At 49.1% G+C, this 19,791-nt stretch overlaps 1 protein-coding gene across 4 annotated transcripts; it reads left to right on the top strand.

The window, feature by feature from the left end:
- The first annotated feature begins 25 nt into the window (after window positions 1–25).
- Window positions 26–16,589, top strand: KCTD21 (potassium channel tetramerization domain containing 21). 4 transcript variants are annotated; one of them, XM_081064083.1, is made up of 2 exons: window positions 26–293; window positions 13,590–16,589. In XM_081064083.1, exon 2 carries the CDS (start codon window positions 13,620–13,622, stop codon window positions 14,400–14,402), a length of 783 nt encoding a protein of 260 aa, XP_080920209.1. In that variant the 5' UTR covers window positions 26–293; window positions 13,590–13,619; the 3' UTR covers window positions 14,403–16,589. The 4 variants fall into 4 exon arrangements, with proteins under 4 accessions (XP_080920209.1, XP_080920207.1, XP_080920210.1 ...); XM_081064081.1 differs by lacking the exon at window positions 26–293 and adding an exon at window positions 487–566; XM_081064084.1 differs by lacking the exon at window positions 26–293 and adding an exon at window positions 1,210–1,402.
- The last annotated feature ends 3,202 nt before the right edge of the window (window positions 16,590–19,791 follow it).

The raw sequence follows: 19,791 nt of genomic DNA, 5'->3' as shown, positions 1-19,791 counted from the left end.
GGGGGCCACCCCGCGAACCGCCAGTGAAGCCGCGTCCACTTTAAGGCCAGCCGGCGAGAGCGCTGGCGGGGGCGGGGTGGGGAGCTGGACGGCCCACCGCAACGCCTCCTGGGAGATGGAGTTCGCGCTCGGGGCACCTAGCCACGCAGAACCCGGAGAGAACTACAAGTCCGGGAGCGCCCCGCGCGGGTCCCGCGCCGCCACGCCCCTCAGCTGGGCTCCAGCCCTCCACCCCCCTCGCAAAAGCTGCGCTGGCCGCCCGCGGAGGGGAGGCTGCAGAGCCAGGGCAGGAGGTGGGTGCGGCGTGGCCGGGGTCGCGGGGCTTAGGGCCGGCCGGTGCGGGGGCGCGCGCCCACCCGGGTACCTGTCCTACCATGAGAGGTCATCTAGCCTACCCTAGCCTCGCCATTCTCATCTGTGCGATGGGCATGGTGACGCTTGTGGCAGCAGGGGAGGGCGCGCTTATCGAGGAGAGAGGGCGGAGCTGGTGGAAGGAGCTGGAATGGATGGTGATGATAGGGAAGAGCCCGGATAACGAGGGTCGAGACAGTTGGGAGGAGTGTCTGGTAGGTGGGGCAAGAGAGGCGGAGTCTCAAGGTGAATGCGGGAGACTGTGCGTGAGGTCGGCGGGGCCCTCCCGGGGTGGGGAGTGGGTGCTGAGAAAGCCGGTGCGGCGGGCCTGGATTGGACTGGGTGGAATGGGCCGAAAAGCATTGAGGACGGAGGGGCGGAGACAAAAATATGAAAAGGACGCCTCCCAGCCCTGGAAAGCCCGGTGCCGGCAGCGCTGGTGTAATGTGGGCAAGGGGGTGCCACAGTGGGCAAATACCTTGGGATGCACAGAACGCCTTCCTGTCCTTCTGGCTAGAAATAAACAGCCCAACCCTTGAACTCCATGCGTCACACACTGAGTTGATCTCATTTAACTCTTGCACCCTGTAAAGGCGTCACCGTACCTGTTTACAGGTGAGGAAAATGCTCAGAGAAGTGAAGTGACTTGCCCAAAACCACCCAGGCCTCCTTCCTCCGAAGACCCTGCTTTTTTTCCTGCACTGCAGGGAGGCAGAGGTTTAGTCTGGAATGGGTGGCAGGGAAGAAAAAGAAGTTGATGCCCTGCCCTTCTCAGTTTGTGTGACTGGACCAGCTTCCTCAGCCCGTCTGAATGCCAACCTGTAAGGCAATGCTTCTGTGGTTGTGAGGATGAAATGAGGTGGATTGAAAAGACCTTTGTTCATAAATTATAATTGTTAGGAGCAGGAAAACCATAAGGAAGAGAGTGTTGAAATAGGGTGCTTCTGCCTGAGGAAAATTCCAAGATGAAGCCTGAGAGTGAGCTGAGAGAATGAAAGAACATTCTGGAACAGGATGGGGGATGAAAATGGTTGTTGGGACTCTGTAACAGGTGAGAAAATACTTTGCTGTGCAAATGGGGAAGTCAGGTTGCCAGGTCAGTGGCTTCCCTCCTCCAGCCCACCTTTCCCTGTCCTTTGGGCTATTATAGGGCAGCTGACTCCAGGGCGCATGTGTGACACCTTTTGCCCCTACTGGGTGGGCTGTGGGGATAATGGAGCAGCCTGTGAACTTCTTAGAGATGAACTGGGCAAAACGGCTAAAGGTAGGCAGCTGTTGGGTACAGGGAGGCCAGGAAGGGGAGGTGAAGGGGGTGCCCCCATCCAGCCCCCAGGACCGTGAGCCAGTCTTTAACCTGGTGGGCTGAGTAGGTGGGGAAGTTGCATCTGCTTTACTGGGAGACACAACTGACTCTGAGCACTGTCATCCTTGAGATTTACCCAACCATGTTCTGTCGTCTCCTACACCATGGGAGTTCTTGCATTTATTTCCAGGTGGTCACCTGGGCCTTGCCCTGTTGTCTTAGATTCCAAATTGAAAATTCAGGAGAGGGTGATAAACCTCCCTATTGGTACGTGACAATCAGTCTGGGATGAGGAAAATGGATCTGACTACACAGGGGAAGAATTTCTTCCCCTCCCCCTACCTGTTTCTGTGGGTACAGAGAGGGGAGATCCCCGGGCCAACAGGGTGGCCAGGTACCCACCTACTTAAGTGAAATGGACCTGGGTAGGGGGTGAGAGCACAACTCCCTGGAGATGCAGAAGAGAAAGGAGTGAATTCCAGCTGAGAGCCTGGCAGATGAATGGGATTTGCCTTCACAGTGCCAGCAGAGGGGAGAGCAGGTACCAAATTACAGAGGTAGGAGAGAGCCTGCTATAAAAGTAGGGATAATAATAGTACAAGCGTACCTTGGACATAGTGCAGGTTCCGTTCCAGGCCACCACAGTAAAGCGAGTATCACAGTAAAGCAAGTCATCTTTTTGCAGGTGGAGGGTCTTGCCTTTCCTTTGTAAAAAACTCAACACCTATGAAGCTCCATAAAACGTACGTCTGTATCTACTTCATTTATGATATCAACATGCGTAAAGTGCCTAGCACAGAAATAGCTGCCCAATAAACATCAGCTCTCATTATTATTGCTGCTGTTGTTATGATGGTGGTGACATCATCTGTCCAGGAATTGGCCTCGGCCCACACAGCCAGTTCAGTGGCAGAGTCTTGATTCAAAGGCAGACCCAGGTGATGTCAAAGCCCACGCACTTTTTTCTCCCCCACAAAGCCCCTCCAGTTCTTTCTGCCCATCCACAACATTTGTGATGCCCAGAAGTGGCCCCCATTTGTGAACATTTTCCGTGAACCATGACAGCAGTTTCTTTCCTCCTGTAGTAGCAGTCTCTGGGTTCAGGACACGGGAAATAAGGCCTGAATAGCCATCTTCTCCCAGCCTGGATCCCAGCAGAGAGGCAGGCAGGGCTAGTGTTATGGTTTCTGTGAGTAGTGGGGTCTGTGTAGGGAGACCACTCAGGTTTAAATTCTAACTCCTCCACCAACTGTGGGCTATTTTAGCTTCGCCCTGGTTAGCTTCCTCATCCTCCATACCACAATCACAGCTGGAGAGGAAAATTAGGATATCAATGCTTCTTAGTAGTAGTAATAACAAATGTCCTATTTATTGGGGTCAAAAGGGCACTCTGACTGGAACTGAACATGAGGGAAGTGTTTTTTATTCCCTCTTCTTCCAAAATCAAAATATTTTTACAATTTTCAAGCCTACAGAAAGGTTTAAAGAATAGCCTTTCACCTACATGTAACAACTCATTTTGATGGTTTTGCTTTCACACTCACTTTTTGCTAAACTATTAAAAAGTTATAGACCTCTTGACACTTGATCTCTAAATTCTTCAGCATGTATTTAATTATATAATTCTCCTACATAACCATAATACCATGATCAGACATAAGATAATTAGCAAGAAGTCAATATTGTTGATATTCAGATATCTCCAATGGCCAAAAAGAAAACCTTAGGTTTTTAATCAGATGCAGTGAAGATTCATGCACTGCATCTGGTTATATTTTTAAGCAACTCACTTGATCTGGATAGAGCCCTTCTACCTATTTAATTTGATTATTTTATCAATGATTAGATTTCTTTCTGATAATGTTGTATACAGTATTTATTGCATCACATGAGGAAGCATGTGCTGTCAGGGTCCTACTATCCATGAATGCTAAACCTGGTTATTGGTTAAGGTTATGACAGCCTGATCTCTCCGTACAAGGGTAAATTTCTCCTTTTTGTAATTAATAAGTAGTTTGTGGCGTGATTCTTTAAGACATTTGGAATTGTGTGTTTGCAATAACCTTTCATTCCATATCCATTGATGATCCTTGCCTGAATTGCAACATTGAGGGTCGCAAAATGGTGATGTTCTAATTATGCCATTCTTTTTCTATATTAGTTGGTATTCTTTGTTATAGAATAACTTTTTCCTCTGTGTCTTTCTCACACCCTCTCCTTTCCTTTTTTTTTCCTTTTTGGAGTAACATAGACTCATGATTTTTTAAGAATTAAATGTGTTATGACCCATTATCATCATTAATATTTTTGGTACTCAAACTATCCCAAATTTGGCCAGTGAAGAGTCCCTTTGGGCCATATAATATTGTATTAGTTTTAGGCGTACAACATAATGATTTGACATATGTATTTTTTGACTGATGACCACAATACATTTCATTAACATCCATCAACACACTAAGGTAGTTACCGGATGTTTTCTTCTTTTGATGAGAACTTTTAAGATCTCTCTTTTTTTATATGAGCTCATTTATTAATCTTTGATTGCTTCTTTGCTACCTGGCAAAAGATGTTCCAAGCTCACCTTGAACTTTTCCTGTCAAAGTTCTGGAATCATCAATCTCTCCAGGAAGCCCTGACTTCTTTTTGTAGGAGGTAACATTTAGAAACCGAGATTTGCAGTTAAGTGTGCTCATTATTACTAGAGTATCATTTCTGGGCTCTTTGAGTCAACACAGCTAATAAATGATGGAAATGGATGGATGGATGGATGGATGGATACACTGCTTAGCAGATTCATTGTTGTCACAACTGGTCCTCAATGTGTAAAAAGAGTAGATTTCATGGAAGGTAGTTTCATTATGGAAACTCAGTGGGCAGTAATGCAGGAAATTGCACAGAAAGAGCCCGATCCTGTTCCAGGTCCTATTCTAGGGCACCAGGAGTGTACAAGCTATTGGCTGGGACCTCTGTGGCTGGGTTTAGTCTCTTGTTCAAGACCCAAATTAGAGAAGACCCTGACGCGGGCTGTCTCCAAAGGACTGCTCTCTGAGCAGTGTCCAAACCCAGAATCTCCCAGAAGCCATGACTCAGAGGTCAAGAATGCACACAATGCCCTGAGCCAAGAATTCATCCTAAGTTTGTGAAATAAAGATAATGTGACTTGTCCTGCCAGGGTCCCAGAATCATGTGTTTGTGTGTGTGTGTGTATGTGTGTGTGTTTCGATTGCTCTCCAGTCTTTTTGACACATGTATTACAAAATTCCTTCTCTTTTTCCTTGTTTTAATACCAGTTAGAAATGCTGTTGCTTTATAGATTATATAAATTTATAATCTAATTTAATGCCTTATACTAACATCACTACCCTTTTTCAAATATTCTTTCAGGTTATCATGCATCAATTTTTCCAAACTAAGATTTTAATCTTTTTTTTTTATCTTTTGAAAAAATATTATTAGGATTTGGATTAGGAGAGCAAAACAACTATAACTAATTTTAGAAGAACAATTTTAAGATATTTTGTCTCCCTCTCAGGAACATTACAGGTCTCTCTTCAAATCCTATTTATGCTTCTTAGTAAAATGTCATACAGCCTATGTACTTAAAGTAGCACAGGCTTTGGAGGGAGACCTCACTTAGAATTCTAGCTCTGCAGGCTCTAGCTGTGTGATCTTAAGCAGCTGTCTTCACTACTCTATGCTTCAGTTTTAAAATCCTAACAATTGGGATAATTGTACCTATCTCACAGCATCAGTGTGATACTTTAATGAAATAATCTAGAGGAAAATGTCTCACATAGCTCCGGTTATGTCCTAGGTATTCAGGAAAGGTTGATTCTCTGTGCCCTGGTCTTTGTGTAGGTCAGAATCAAATTGAGATGGCAAGTGTGAGAAGACCTGGTAAGAGATAGTAGGGGGACAAGTGACAGACCTCTGCAAGGGTCTTGGCTGCCGAATGCCCAAGGAGAAGTGTTATCGCTCAGAGCACAGACTTTGCGGTCAGGCAGCCCTAGGCATGAATCCAAGCTCTGCCACTGCTCTGGGCAAGTTACCTACCATCTCCGAGCCACGGGTTCCCATTTGTCAAGTAGAGATAGTACTTTCCTTGTTTGGGGCTTAAATGAGTCAACATGTATATAATGCATTTAGCACAGGTATGGTACATGATAAGTACTCACCAAGCATAAGCTATGTCCCGCGAGAGGCCTGTGGGGACCTGGGTATCAGGACAGAGTTCTAAAATAGGACTCTCTAGAGCGATGTCTTGGCTTGCCTTCCTTAGGGGACGTCTCTCAAAGAATTCTATTTTCTGTGTCACAATTAGAGGTTGTCATCAGGTGATTTTCAGGCTGGAATTGCCCTTTACGTGGTGCAAGGCTGGGCCTTAAGACCTCTTCTCATTTGGGCCACAGACCCACCTCAGAATTCCTGCCACAAGTCCAAGTTCTCAGGCCCCTGGCCTTTCCTGCCTGGTCAGATGGTCCAGTGATCAGCATAGTCATGATTTCCTGGTTTGACACCAGTGGTTTTCTCAGAGAGGGAGACACGGCTGGCCTTTTTCTTGGTTCTTTTCAAGTCGAGAGGCGAATTTGAAAAGGCTCCTACTTAAGAAAATTATTCATTCAGACACAGTGGTGAGGTGGCTTCATCTCCTACTTCCTGGTTCAGTTTGAGTTTCCATTCATCGTTTTTAATCTGGCTTTCAGAAACATGGCATTTTGTGTTCCGCTGCTTTATCACTAGGTGTCGAGTTGCTGTTGAAACAGAAGGGTTTAGACCTGTCGGTGGCCTTGCCCTGTGTCCGCTGTGGAGGGGCTCGGGGCCATCCGCCCTCCGGTCCCCATGTCCTCAGAGGTGAGTGGGCAGAGCCGCAGCTGGCAGTGGACTAGCTTGGTGCAGTGTAGACCCGACTGTGCCCTCGTCTGGTCTAGACTAGTGCGTCTCTCACTCCACTGGGACCTTGCAGTGGGAGTGGAAACGACCAGAGGTGTGGGCCTGCATTCAAATCCCAGCTCTTCCGCTTTCTGACATCAGTTTCCTCATCTGTAAAATGGAGATAATGACAGTATCTGTCTCACAGGGTGCTTAGAAAGACATCGAATGCAGGGATGTATGTAAAGCAGTTAGCACAATAGTATCATGCTTTGTACTTTTCTATGTATTTTTATTAAATAAATAAAATGCTACCAAGTGTTATGTGAGCCTCCTCACATTGTAAAAACAGGAGTCGTGTATTCAGCAAGTGGTGGCTGTTGTCTTGCCAAGCAGGCTGCAGAGCAGTATTTTTTAAAGGCTGCTTTGGGCATTCTCAAACTGGTCGAAGCTATGACACAGCCTTTTGTTACCGTTAGCACTCTAGTGGCCTGTGCAGTAGGAAGAGAATTGGCTTTCGGCTCGCTGGCTGTGTGTCCTGAGCAAGTCACCAGTCTGTCTGAGTCTCAGCTTCCTATCTGCTACCAGGGAGAATGGTGCCTGCTTTGTAAGTGTGCTGTGAGAATTAAAAGGGCTGGTAAGTGGAAAGGCCTTGGATGCAGGAATACCCTCAGGAAATGTTCATCCCCTCCCTCCCAGGGCCTGCTGCCCACCTCTGCCACCACACTGCCACCAGCACCCAGCGTGTGCTAGGAAGTGAATATGCAGGGACAGGAGATGGTGTCATTGCCCTCAAGGAGATCACAAACTAGGCAGTGGTTTGCGAAAACAATTTTATCACAACCCAAAGTCTGAAGATACACTTTGTATCACAATTCAGTACACACACACTACTGAAACAAAAGTTTCACAACAATATAGTATGTATATAACTGGTGCATAAGCCACTGTATGGATATCATGACACTATCACAATCTTGATTTTTTTCAAGTTGAGGAAAGCATAATTTATATACAGTAAAATTCACCTTTTTTAGGTTGGCAGTTATGGCTTTTTATAATCTTTATACAGTCATTTGACCATCACCACGTCAAGACAGACTGTTTCTATCCAAGCTATTTCCTTGTGCTGCTAGATAGGACAGGATCAAAAGGTATGGACGGTTCTTACTATTGATAAATGCTATTCTTGCTAAGCGTTAACTTGTAACACACTATTTTGCAGAAGCAGCTGTAACCAGATGAGCTTGAAGGGGAACCCAATCAGATACGTTTAGCTAACTGCAAAGAAGAAATCAACATCTAATTAACCAAACAGTGTATACAGTGGTACCTCGGTTTTCGGACGTAATCCGTTCCAGAAGACCTTTCAAGTTCTGAAACGTTTGAAAACCAAGGCATGGCTTCCCCATAGAAAGTAATGCAAAATAGATTAATCCGTTCCAGACCTTTAAAATCAACACCTACAACTGCAAATTTAGCATGAATTTTACTATCTAATAATATAGATCCATAAAATTTATGGCGTTCATAAACCAAAATGTTCGTCAACAGAGACGTTCGAAAACCGAGGTACCACTGTGTAAGTAATGGCTATGCCTCCCTCTAGGGAGACAGAGCTTTGTATGTGAATCCTATCTCCTTTACTTGCTGCAAGTAAATAAAACTACCTCACAGCAACCCCGTCTAGTTGTTGACTAGAACACCCCAAGCAGCTAAGAGGCAAACTCCTTGAGTTCGGTAACAGTGCCTTTACAAAGCCAGCCTTCTCCCCAACCCATCCCCCAGAAATCACTGATCTGATTTCTGTCTCTTTAGTTTTGCCCTTTCCAGGATGTCATATAAGTAGAATCACACACCACGTAACCTTTTGAGGCTGACTTTTTACACTTAACATAATGCTTTTGAGATTCTTCAATGTTGTAGTGTGTGTCAGTAGCTAGTTCTTCTATATTGCTGAGTCTTATTCCATTGTATGGATATACCACCATTTGTTTATCCACTTGTATCGTAGTTGTCTCCAAGTTTGGGCAATTATGAATAAAGTTGCTGTAATCATTCACATACAGGATTTTGCAAGGACATATGTTTTCATTTGTCTGGGATAAAGAATGAGTGGGACTGCTGGGTCTCTTGGAAGCTGCATGCCGAACTGTTTTCCACAGTGGTTGTACCATTTTGCATTCTCACCGGTAATGTATGAGAGAGAGTTTCTGTTGGTCTGTGTACTCATCAGCATTTGGTATTATCAGATTTCTTACTTGAGCCATTTTAATAGGTGTGTAATGGTAAATAATCGTGGTTTTCATTTTCATGTCCCTAATGACTAATGATGTCAGGTATCTTTTCACGTATTGTCATCCATATTTCTTTTTTGGTGAACAAACAGATCTTTTGCTCACTTTTTAATTGGGTTGCGTTTTCTTCTTACTGAGTTTTAAGAGTTCTTTATATATTCTGGTTAATCATCCTTTATTGGATATATGTTTTACAAGTATTTTCTCCTAGTCTTTGTCTTATTTTCATTTTCTTAAGTGTCTTTCAAAGAGGTTTTTTTGGTTTGGATGAAGTCCAGTGTGTCAATTTTTTTTCTTTTTTTTTTTAGGGGAAGGGGAACGGGACTTTTTTGGGGAACAGTGTACTTTCAGGACTTTGTCCCAAGTCAAGTTGTTATCCTTTCAATCTTAGCTGTGGAGGGCGCAGCTCAGCTCCAGGTCCAGTTGCCATTGCTAGTTGCAGGGGGTGCAGCCCACCATCCCTTGCGGGAGTCAAACCGGCAACCTTGTGGTTGAGAGGACAAACTCCAACCAACTGAGCCATCCGAGAGCTCAGCAGCAGCTCAGCTCAAGGTGCCATGTTCAATTTTAGTTGCAGGGGGCGCTGCCCACCATCCCTTGCGGGACTCGAGGAATTGAACTGGCAACCTTGTAGTTGAGAGCCCACTGGCCCATGTGGGAATCGAACCTGTAGCCTTCGGAGTTAGGAGCACGGAGCTCCAACCGCCTGAGCCACCAGGCCGGCCCTGTCAAATTTTTTACAGTTTGTACCTGTCCAAGAACTCTCTGCCTAACCCAAAGTCACAAAGATTTTCTCCTAGAAGTTTCATAGTTTTAAAAAGATTTTACATTTAGGTCCATGATCTGTTTTAACTGTTCACATATGGTGCAAGGTATGGGTCAAGCTTCTCTTTTTGCATATGGATGTCCAGAGATCTGCATGTTGATAAATCGGAGAGGAGGGCCATGTGCAAAGCAGGTCATAACATGAGGGAATGGTGGACACGGCTGGAGAAGGCTGTGCAAGGGACCTGGAAGCCCCAGGAGGAGAGCTGTTAACCTAGTGATTTGGGGTAGCCTTACGGAGAGGCAGTGCCTGAAAGGCTGACTGATGACAGGAAAGGTGAAGAATGTGGTAGAAGGAGAGCAGAGGGCATGGCAGGTGACTGTGAGGGTGTGTGCAGTGTGTCTAGACTGCCAGCATGTAACGTGTGAGGAGGGAAGAGGTTGGAGGTGAGATTGGAAACGCAAGGTGCTTTGGGCCGGCAGTATGCTTCAGGAAGAACAGCCTGCAGACTGCAATGGAAGGTAGAGAGAAAGATGGTAGGAGCCAAGTGAGGATGTAAGGGGAGTGTGGCTGAGGCCTGAGCGCCAGGAGTAGCTAAGTGATGGGTTCAGGGGGACGGAGTTGAGAAAAAACTTAGGGATGAGTCAGGACTGCCTCCTGGGTCTCGGGCTCAGACAGCTGGGTGGCTGAGAAGAGTCCACAGCAGGTTTGGGGGAAGAGGAATTCTGTGTTGGGCTCCTGGTACCCACGGGATATCCAGGGGGAGATGTCTAGGAGGCAGCTGGGTGCACACCACGGGCTGCAGCTCAGTGATGTTAGTTCACCACCCCCCGACCACAAACCCTCTGCCACATTCATAAAGCTCCTCAGCCCCCCAGAAGTGCCAGTTCCTGCCCCCTTCTGTCATCGTGCTTTTTACAGTGAGGCCTGTGCATCTGTGATGGTGGCACCATGCTGCTGCCACTAGAAAACGGGCTGGAAGGACTGGGCTCTGTGACTCATGGGTGTGGGGAGACTACCACAGAGGACACCCTAGGAGACCTGCCTCCCAGCCAGCCTGTGCCCCTACTGACTGTGCAGCTCTCTCTGCTGCTCTCCCTGGACAGATGACCGGGAGCCACAAGCTGGGGGGTCTGGGGACAGGAAGGTGGGTGCTCTGCTGCTTTTACAAGCAGAGAAATAATTGGGGTGCCCACCCAAGAGCCTCCAGGTATGCCCTGTGGCTCCTGTCTCCTCGAGCCCCAGTGCTGAGCTCTTCAGCACGAATGCACACAGGAGATACAGGGTCTGCAGCCCACAGAACTGTCAGGAAAGACAGCCCAGCCTCTCTGACACCTGAGCCCACTCTTTCCATGGAGCTGAGCCACATCTGAGCCTGGGCTTTAAATCAAGGAGAGGGAGAGACTGAAAACTAGAATAGGCACAATACTATCTAGACAGAAAAGGAGGTTCTGAAGTGAGGGAGATGTGGCCTACTCCAGAGAGACAACTGGCCAGACTGAGCCCCGAGGCCACGCACCCTCCCCAGCCGCAGGTCTCCACCCGGCAGCCCCCCCTGCCGCGGGCCCCTCCCCGCCCCTTCTCTACTGGACCTCCCCACTGTCTCGCAGCCCATCTGCTTCAGGCTGCTGCTGATTTTGTACCTTCATCATCAGCTTGTTTCTCTTCAGACACTCCAGATGGTTAATGCCCTTCTGCAGTATCAAAGTGCTCCATTAGACAGGGACGCAATCACGAGGGGACCCCCCCCACCAGACAGTGGGGTGGGGCAGCTGAGCATGGCCTCCAGCCTCTGGAGTAAGGGGGTCTCAGTGCAGCAGCCTCCTCAGAGGGCAGACGCTGTGAGAGGACTCTGGCCGGCTCGCCACCCTCACTGGGTGGTTTTGGGGGTGTCCCCCCGGGACCTCTGTTTTCCCATATGGATAGTAAGCATGCCAAGGATTCACTCCCAGTCCTCCCCCTCACCCCCCGCCAGCGCCTGGGACATTGCCCATCACTCCCCTTGTCCTTCTCCCCACCAAGCGCTGAGCTGAGCTCTTAAGGGCAGCTCTGAAGTCAGTTCTTCTCTGTACCACCCACACCAGCATCAAGGAAAGACTGCTGAGTCCGTCCCATAGGTGGGCTGTTGGGAAAGTACCATGTTGGAAGCGGAGATGGTACATCTCCTGCTTTCTAGAACATTAAAGAGAAGTTAGAACGCAAGACTTCAGATTGAAGGAGACACACCATCCCTAGACACGAGGCTGTGAGGTCTGTGGGGGGGTGAGGGGCGGAGAGGCTCCGTTAAGGAGAGGGTAAAGGGTGCTCGGTGGCAGACTCCACATTGGCACTGACCTTGAAGCAAGTTCCAGAGGAGGCGCGTGTGCCATCGCGATGGGAACGGGCAGGCCACCAGGAGCCAGGAGCATCTTCATGGCAAAGCAAGTTGTTACAGGAGGAGGAGAGTTCAGAAAAGGTGTCATTTCGAATCCAGAGGGCTAAGGAACCCACTGTGGGCCTGGCACATAGACGGAAATGGCACTGACCACAGCCAACTGTTGAAAATTCTTTGGGATGGAAAATGAATAAGAAGGTAACACTGGGCTTGGAGCAATCTCAGAGCATTTGTTGGGTCCTTCGAGTGTACCAGAGTGTGCCCATTTTTCCCTCTCATGTAAAGGGACCTGGATTTGAATCCAGGCATGGCCCGTCCCCTCTCTGAGCATGGGGAATGAAGCCAGGCACAGTTTTCCTCATCTGAACACGACAGACGGGTGGTGGTATTGTCTGTGTCAAAAGATACATGACCGTTATGGAAGAGCAGGTAACACAGTATTCAATCCAGGCACATTTCCTCTCTTTCCTTAGACCAGTGGTTCTCTGTCCCAACTGAACATTTAGAATCACTGACAGCACGTTTTAAAAATACCAGTGCTGGGGCCACCTTCCAGACCAATTAAAACAATTTCTGGAGGGTGGGACCCAGGCTTTGTTTTCTTTTTCTTTTCCCTTTTAACTCCCTAGTGAACCTAATACACATTAGACAGTGTAGCAATTACCACCCATCCATTTGTTCATCAAATATTAATTCATTTTGACCCCAAGGACTATAGATTTGACCTACCTACAATAAGAAGTTAAGAACTGTGACAACCCAGATGGTATGGACTGAATGTCTGTGTCCCCCAGAATTCATGATGAAATCTTAACCTCCAATGTGATGATATAAGGAGGTGGGGCCTTTGGGGGTGATTAGGTCATGAGTGTAGAGCTGTCATGAACAGGATTAGTGACCTTATAAAAGAGACTGGGGCCGGCCCGGTGGTTCAGGCGGTTAGAGCTCCATGCTCCTAACTCCTAAGGCTGCCGGTTCAGTTCCCACATGGGCCAGTGGGCTCTCAACCACAAGGTTGCCGGTTCGATTCCTCGAGTCCCGAAGGGATGGTGGGCTGCGCCCCCTGCAACTAGCAACGGCAACTGGACCTGGAGCTGAGCTGCGCCCTCCACAACTAAGAATGAAAGGACAACAACTTGACTTGGAAAAAAGTCCTGGAAGTACACACTGTTCCCCAGTAAAGTCCTGTTTCCCTTCACCAATAAAATCTTTCAAAAAAAAAAGAGAGAGAGACTGCACAGAGCTCTCTTTCCTCCTCCTACCGTGTTTCCCTGAAAGTAAGACCTAGTCAAACCATCAGCTCTAATGCGTCTTTTGGAACAAAAATTAGCATAAGACCTGGTATTTATTATATTATACCCAGTCTTATACTAATTTTTGCTCCAAAAGACGCATTAGAGCTAATGGTCCAGCTAGGTCTTATTTTCAGGGAAACACAGTGTGTCAGGAAATAGCAGGAAGACAGCCGCTGCCAGACACTAGATCTGCCCACACCGTGGTCTTGGACTTCGCAGCCTCCAGAACACACTTGTTACTGAGCTGTCCAGTCTGTGGTATTCTGCTGTAGCAGCTCCAACACCGGCTATGGCTGGGTGACGGTCGTTTCTCATTTCTCTCCCTCTGCAGGACTACTGCCCAGCACCCCAGCCTCCTGCCATGTCCGACCCCATCACACTGAATGTCGGGGGAAAGCTCTACACAACCTCACTGGCAACCCTGACCAGCTTCCCCGACTCCATGCTGGGTGCCATGTTCAGCGGGAAGATGCCCACCAAGAGGGACAGCCAGGGTAACTGCTTCATTGACCGTGACGGCAAAGTGTTTCGCTACATCCTCAACTTCCTGCGGACATCCCATCTGGACTTGCCCGAGGACTTCCAGGAGATGGGCCTGCTCCGCAGGGAGGCTGACTTCTACCAGGTGCAGCCCCTGATTGAGGCGCTGCAGGAGAAGGAGGTGGAGCTCTCCAAGGCCGAGAAGAATGCCATGCTCAACATCACGCTGAATCAGCGCGTGCAGACGGTGCACTTCACCGTGCGGGAGGCCCCGCAGATATACAGCCTCTCCTCCTCCAGCATGGAGGTCTTCAACGCCAATATCTTCAGCACCTCCTGCCTCTTCCTCAAGCTCCTCGGCTCCAAGCTCTTCTACTGCTCCAATGGCAATCTCTCCTCCATCACCAGCCACTTGCAGGACCCCAACCACCTGACTCTGGACTGGGTGGCCAATGTGGAGGGGCTCCCAGAGGAGGAGTATACCAAGCAGAACCTCAAGAGGCTCTGGGTGGTGCCAGCCAACAAGCAGATCAACAGCTTCCAGGTCTTCGTGGAGGAGGTGCTGAAAATCGCCCTGAGCGACGGCTTCTGCATTGATTCTTCTCACCCCCACGCTCTGGATTTTATGAACAATAAGATTATTCGATTAATACGGTACAGGTAAAAAGAACCCCCGCCACATTGGAGGGGGGCTTCCAAGAAGCTCCATGTCAGCGTGTCTCACCGGTGGCCTAAGGCAGGGCACGAAACTAATCTGTAGGAATTGCAGCAGGACTTGACCCCCACCCCCCATGATGCAGTCCACCTGTAGGAATCCATGTGTCCTCTCAACAGAGCGACCTTTTTTCTTGCCATTTTGAGCTAGAGATGGGCAGTCTGTATGGCAAGTGAAGAGTCTGCTGATGTGTCCTAAAAGAGGCCACAGGAGGACTTTTCTGGCTGGACAGAGGAGCAGCGGTTTTGTCATGGGCTCCTTCTCGCTCTGTACCACTAGGCAGTGCCTCACTCAGCCATCTGTCATAAGATGCCCTGGTGGAGGGGATGGAGTGAGAACAAGATGCTCCCTTCGGTTTCCCAGGACAGAAGGTACCCAGAGATTTCCATCACGCCTGCTCTTCTGTCCAGAGGATGTGGCCAGGACCTTGGACTTGTTTGCCCGAGGGCGACCATGTTTGACTGGCTTGGAAATGCAGTATGTCCTAGAACTGTGTTACTGGCCCCTTTGGGGGACAGATTTGACTTGCGGCATGGCCTAGGGGAGTGAGCGTCCAGGCAGGGTTCAGAAGATGGCGCTGTTCCTCTTGAGTAGGTCAAAGTTAAGCATTTGGGAATTTCTGGCTTCAGAAATGGCTGCTGTGCCTGTGAAGGTTTGAAAATCTGGAGCCAGTGCAATGAGAGGCACTTCATATGGTGGCCTGTTACCTGACTTTTGTAATCCTTTCGCCAAGAATTGAAGATATCATTGAAACAAGTCATTTTAAACATTATGGATTCTCAGGGTTGGAAAATAATTCAATGGTCACTTAGTCCTCCCCCACCCCAGCATACCCCAGTGCACCTGGGGATGAGTGCCTGTCCCCAGTACCTCTAAGCGATCACCTCTCCCTGCCTGCATACCTCCAGTGACAGGAAGCTCATCACCCCCAAGGCAGCCCTTGCCATGGATGGCTGGTGTTGGCTGTTAGAAAGTTCTTTCTTATATTGAGCCGAAATCTGTCCTTCCATTCCCATTTTCTGGTCTGGTTCTTCTCACCCCAATGTGTATTTTCCTTTTCAAAATAGTCACCTTGGGAGACCACACTCAGTCTGAAAATATTATTAGGATTCCCGCTTGGGATCTGTCTTCAGAACCAAGGTTGGCCTTCTTCCAACCCCATTTTATTATGACTTCACCTCCTTTGTCACCCCCACCTTCTTCAACAGTCACAACTCTATGACCATCTTCTGTTGGAGGATGAAGATTTGCCACCCCCAAGGAAGTGCTGCCAGAGGAAGCAGACCAGGGTCTCAAAGGGCAGATGCAGCGAGGAGCTCAGGAGTGGTCTAAACCATAGCGCTTTCCTTGGAGTAGGTGTCCAGACGCTAAGACACTGCTCTGAAGGAGGTGCCCTTCCCCTGGAGTGCTGTTTCTGCTCATAAGCTCATAAGCATGGACCTACGTGGGGTGAGATCCAGGGCAAGACACCCCAAGCCACCACTTTCTTCCCAGGGTGTGATGAGCAGTGCAGGTCACACACTTGTACAGTATGATTCGTCCCCAGAGTGTGGACGCCCTGGGAGTCTCCAGGTCCTCCCCATTGGGCAGGAACCCTCAGACAGAGCCAGGAAAGCCTGGTGACACAGGCACCCATGGGAGACAGGCCAAGGATGGGGCTCCCCATAGTTGTGCCCTGTGAGTATGGAGCTTGTACACTGGGCCGTGGGGAAGGCCACATCCCTTAGGTAACAAAGGCCTGTTCTGCCTACAGTGGGACCCGAGTCTCTGACAGCTGTCCCAGGCCACCAGGCCAATGGTACTTGAAGCTGTGACCACAACCAAACAGTTTAAGGAAGAAATCTTGTAAATTACCACTGCCCTTTCTTCCTCTCCATAAAATTCCCTTTCTCCATTTTTTCGGTGCTTCTTAATTCAAGCAGCTTGACTTTAGAGGAACTACAGGACCTATGAAGCCACTAATGTGCTGTATGACTTTATGCAAGTCACTCACCTCACTGAGCCACCTCCATTTCTTCATCTGTGAAATGGGCATAACAGTAATACATAACCCTACCTACCTCACAGGGCTGTTGTGAGGAGCAAATGAAATAATGTATGTGAGAATACCATATAAACGATACACAGTTGTTACTACTTCGTGTCTGCTTTACAGGGAAAAGCCTGGCCTTGGAGTCAGACTAAGCCTGGGTTTCAATTCTGGCTTCAGCACTTGCTGTGTCACCTAGACCGCTCTGGTTTGTTTCCTCCTCAGAAAACAAGCCCACCTCCCAGTGTTACGTAACTTAAATGAAGTGCGTGTGAAAATGCCTCACTAGGCCTGGTACACAGGAGGTCAGTCCATGTTTGCTCTTTCAGGAGGTGAGAATGACGGACTGTCATGCAGGGGTCACCCTGAGTCCCCTTTCACAAACCCTGCAGAGTGCTTGGTGGGCCCCGGGGATGGGAACAGCCACAGACACGATACGGTCAGTCTGGGAAAAGCCTGGAGGTTCACACAATGTGCTGTGGCAACTTGGGGAAAGAGAGCTTAATTCTCAGGAAGGGCTTAACAGATGGTGGAGCTGGGCCTTTAAGGGTCGGTTGGATTGTGACAGAATGAACTAAAGAGGGCACAGTTGGACGGGAAATAGCTGGAGCAGAGGCCCAGCAGCCAGGCGGGGTGGGTGACTGAGGAAGGGTGAGCCTTCACACAGCGCCACAGCACCAGGGGAGCGACAGTGCCATTCAGCAGCATCTTATTTAGGTGCGTGCAGCCGCGCATAACTGAGAAAACACAGCAGTGCTCACAGCGATGCAGGCAGCACCGGCTGGGGGACCCCTGAGCCGGAGGGAGTGCAGACTGGCACGCAGGGATGTGCTGCTGCGTGAGCCCCCCACTGCCCTGAGCAAGCCCACGGTGACCAGGGAGCTCAACCGGACACCATGTATTTAGCCTTTCTCACAGCTGAGAGCTTTGCCCCAAGTGAAGGGCAGTTCTGGGGACACGTGAGTTTGTCAGCTTTCTGTTTGCCCGAGGCGTGGCTCCAGGCACGCAGAGGGACATGAGGCACCATGGTGTGGCCATTTTGTGGGGGGCCAGCAGGGACCCCCCACCTCAGGCGATGCCCTGTTACCTCATACCCTTAGGACCACCTAAAGCTCTCTGCCGTTTTATGCAGGGCAAAGCCTTGTGACCCTCTGTTGTGCCTTCAGGCCAGAGCTCCCTATGCAGAGGTGGCTATGTCCCTTGGCCACACATCAATGACCAACACGGCCCTGAGGGCCAGGATGTGGTGACTCTGCTTTGTAAATGGCTACGTGGCCAAAAGCCTAGCACTCGTGTAACTGCCCCCTTGTTCACCCCAAACTCGCAGCTTTCTTTCACAAATGGCTCCTAACACAGGCTCCTATGAGTGGGGGATTGGCCGAGGTCAGCCTCAGACCGATGCGCTGGCTCCCGGGGCCAGAGCGCCCACCCACCCCTTTCCTGAACTGCAGTCTTCACGCTGAGCGCCTATGTCTGCCTGTGTCCCAGACAGCTCGGGGCTGGTGGGGGCAGCTGGCAGGGAAACGAGGCCCGTGATCATCTGCAGAGCAAAATGACTTTGATAACAGGCCACCCCCCTCCCAGGGGAGCGGCCGGGGCTTGTTCCAGGCTCCGCAGGGTCCTGGCTCTGGCAGCTCTGTCTGCCCTGACAGCCCAATGACCTCAGTGTCCTTCAGCGCCTTCAGGACACTGTGGCACCACGCAGAGCTGAGGTGACAGTCTGAGACACGCTCCCCCCAGTGGGGGCACAGACACCAAGGAGGCCCTAAGAACGAAAGTGGGTCCGTGGAGATCAGAGGAGCACCCAGGACCCCACCGGACTCAGATCTCTGCGCTACCACTGTCTGGCTCTGATGTCTGAGCAGGAAGTGCATGCCCGGCCAGGTGTATCTGATCCTCCCTGCCCCCCTCTTCAGGAAAAGCCCTAATTTGTATTTGGCCAGTTTCCATGCTATAAATACTCTCACCACGGTCAATTTCAAGCTACCAATGTGACATCACTGATCATCCGGGCAGAAAGGCACACAATGGGCTCCAGGGAGCCAGAGTGAGCCAGCCGCAGCCACGGTGCTGAAACTGTAGCACAAGGAAAAGTCCAAGTTCCTAGCTCTTAAAGAAAGGCTTCACTTTCCACCATGTTTCCCCGAAAATAAGACCGGGTTTTATATTAATTTTTGCTCCAAAAGACGCATTAGGGCTTATGTTCAGGTGATGTCATCCTGAAAAATCATGCTAGGGCTTATTTTCTGGTTAGGTCTTATTTTCGGGGAAACACGGTACTTGAAGAGCACAGATTCTGGAGTCAGACTGCCTGGAATCAAATCCCATCTTTGCCACTTCATGGCTATGTGACCTTGGGCAAGTTGCTTAACGTCCGTTTCCTTGTCTGGAAAGTGGAGATAATAGTACCCACCTCGTCAAGTATTGCAAGGGTTTGATGAGATAATATATCTATAGCGTTTTGAACAGTGCCTGGAGTGTAGTAAGTGCTACCGTTATTATTACTATTGTTACTATTATTTCGTTACCTTTCACTGTGGTCTTACTTGCCACTTTCCCAGTGTCCCTACATAATCATCGTGGAGTGCCATCTCCTGACCTGTGCCCAGGCCGCTCACACTGCTTGGAGTGTTCCACCCTTGCCTCTTCAGTGACCTAAATGCTGTCCATCCACAGTGGACACCCTTGCTCACTCTCCACCCTTCTCACGGAGCCCTTCCCTCCTCTGGTCCTCCAGTGCCCATCTGTTTGGCGTCTCCACAGGTCTGAAAATCAGATTTCATCCCGTGTTCTGTTTATTCACAGACTCTGTTAACCACCTGGCATATGCCAACCCCTGGGGCTGGGCTCTGGATAATCAAAGATGAACCCTGCACATTCCTCCCTCGGGGATTGTGGTGGGAGAGAGAGACAGGAAGCAAATTCCAAATGGTGGAAGTATGCTCCAGGTGGAGTAGACCACAAAGATGGGGTAGCCAGCTGTAGCAATACACTCAATGTGCACACCACTTTACAGTTTACAAAGCACTTGGTGTCCCTTTTCCTCTTTAACCTACACATGAGGGATTTTTTTTTTTAATATATAGATGAGGACACTAAGGTTCAGAGAGGAGAAATTATTTGCCTGAGACCACACTGCATGTAAGTATAATGCCTGGCACATAGTAGGCCCATAACTAATATTTCTGAAACGGAATTAAATGTCATTTAAGTGGTCAAGGTCAGGTGAGAACCCAGTCTGAATTCCCCTTCAGGATTATTTCCACTCAAGTAGGTGGCCCAGAACAGAAATGGGTTACCAAGTGCTGG

Source organism: Rhinolophus hipposideros (assembly GCF_964194185.1).
Source record: "Rhinolophus hipposideros genome assembly, chromosome: 10".
Lineage (NCBI taxonomy): Eukaryota > Metazoa > Chordata > Mammalia > Chiroptera > Rhinolophidae > Rhinolophus > Rhinolophus hipposideros.
Note: the sequence above shows the minus strand (reverse complement) of the source record. Positions and strands in the feature narration are given on the sequence as shown.

Coding starts and splice junctions, on each gene's coding strand:
- KCTD21 (XM_081064081.1), top strand. CDS start 507: ATGGTGATGATAGGGAAGAGCCCGGATAACGAGGGTCGAGACAGTTGG. Junction 567..13,589: donor ACAGTTGGGAGGAGTGTCTG/GTAGGTGGGGCA, acceptor CTCCCTCTGCAG/GACTACTGCCCAGCACCCCA.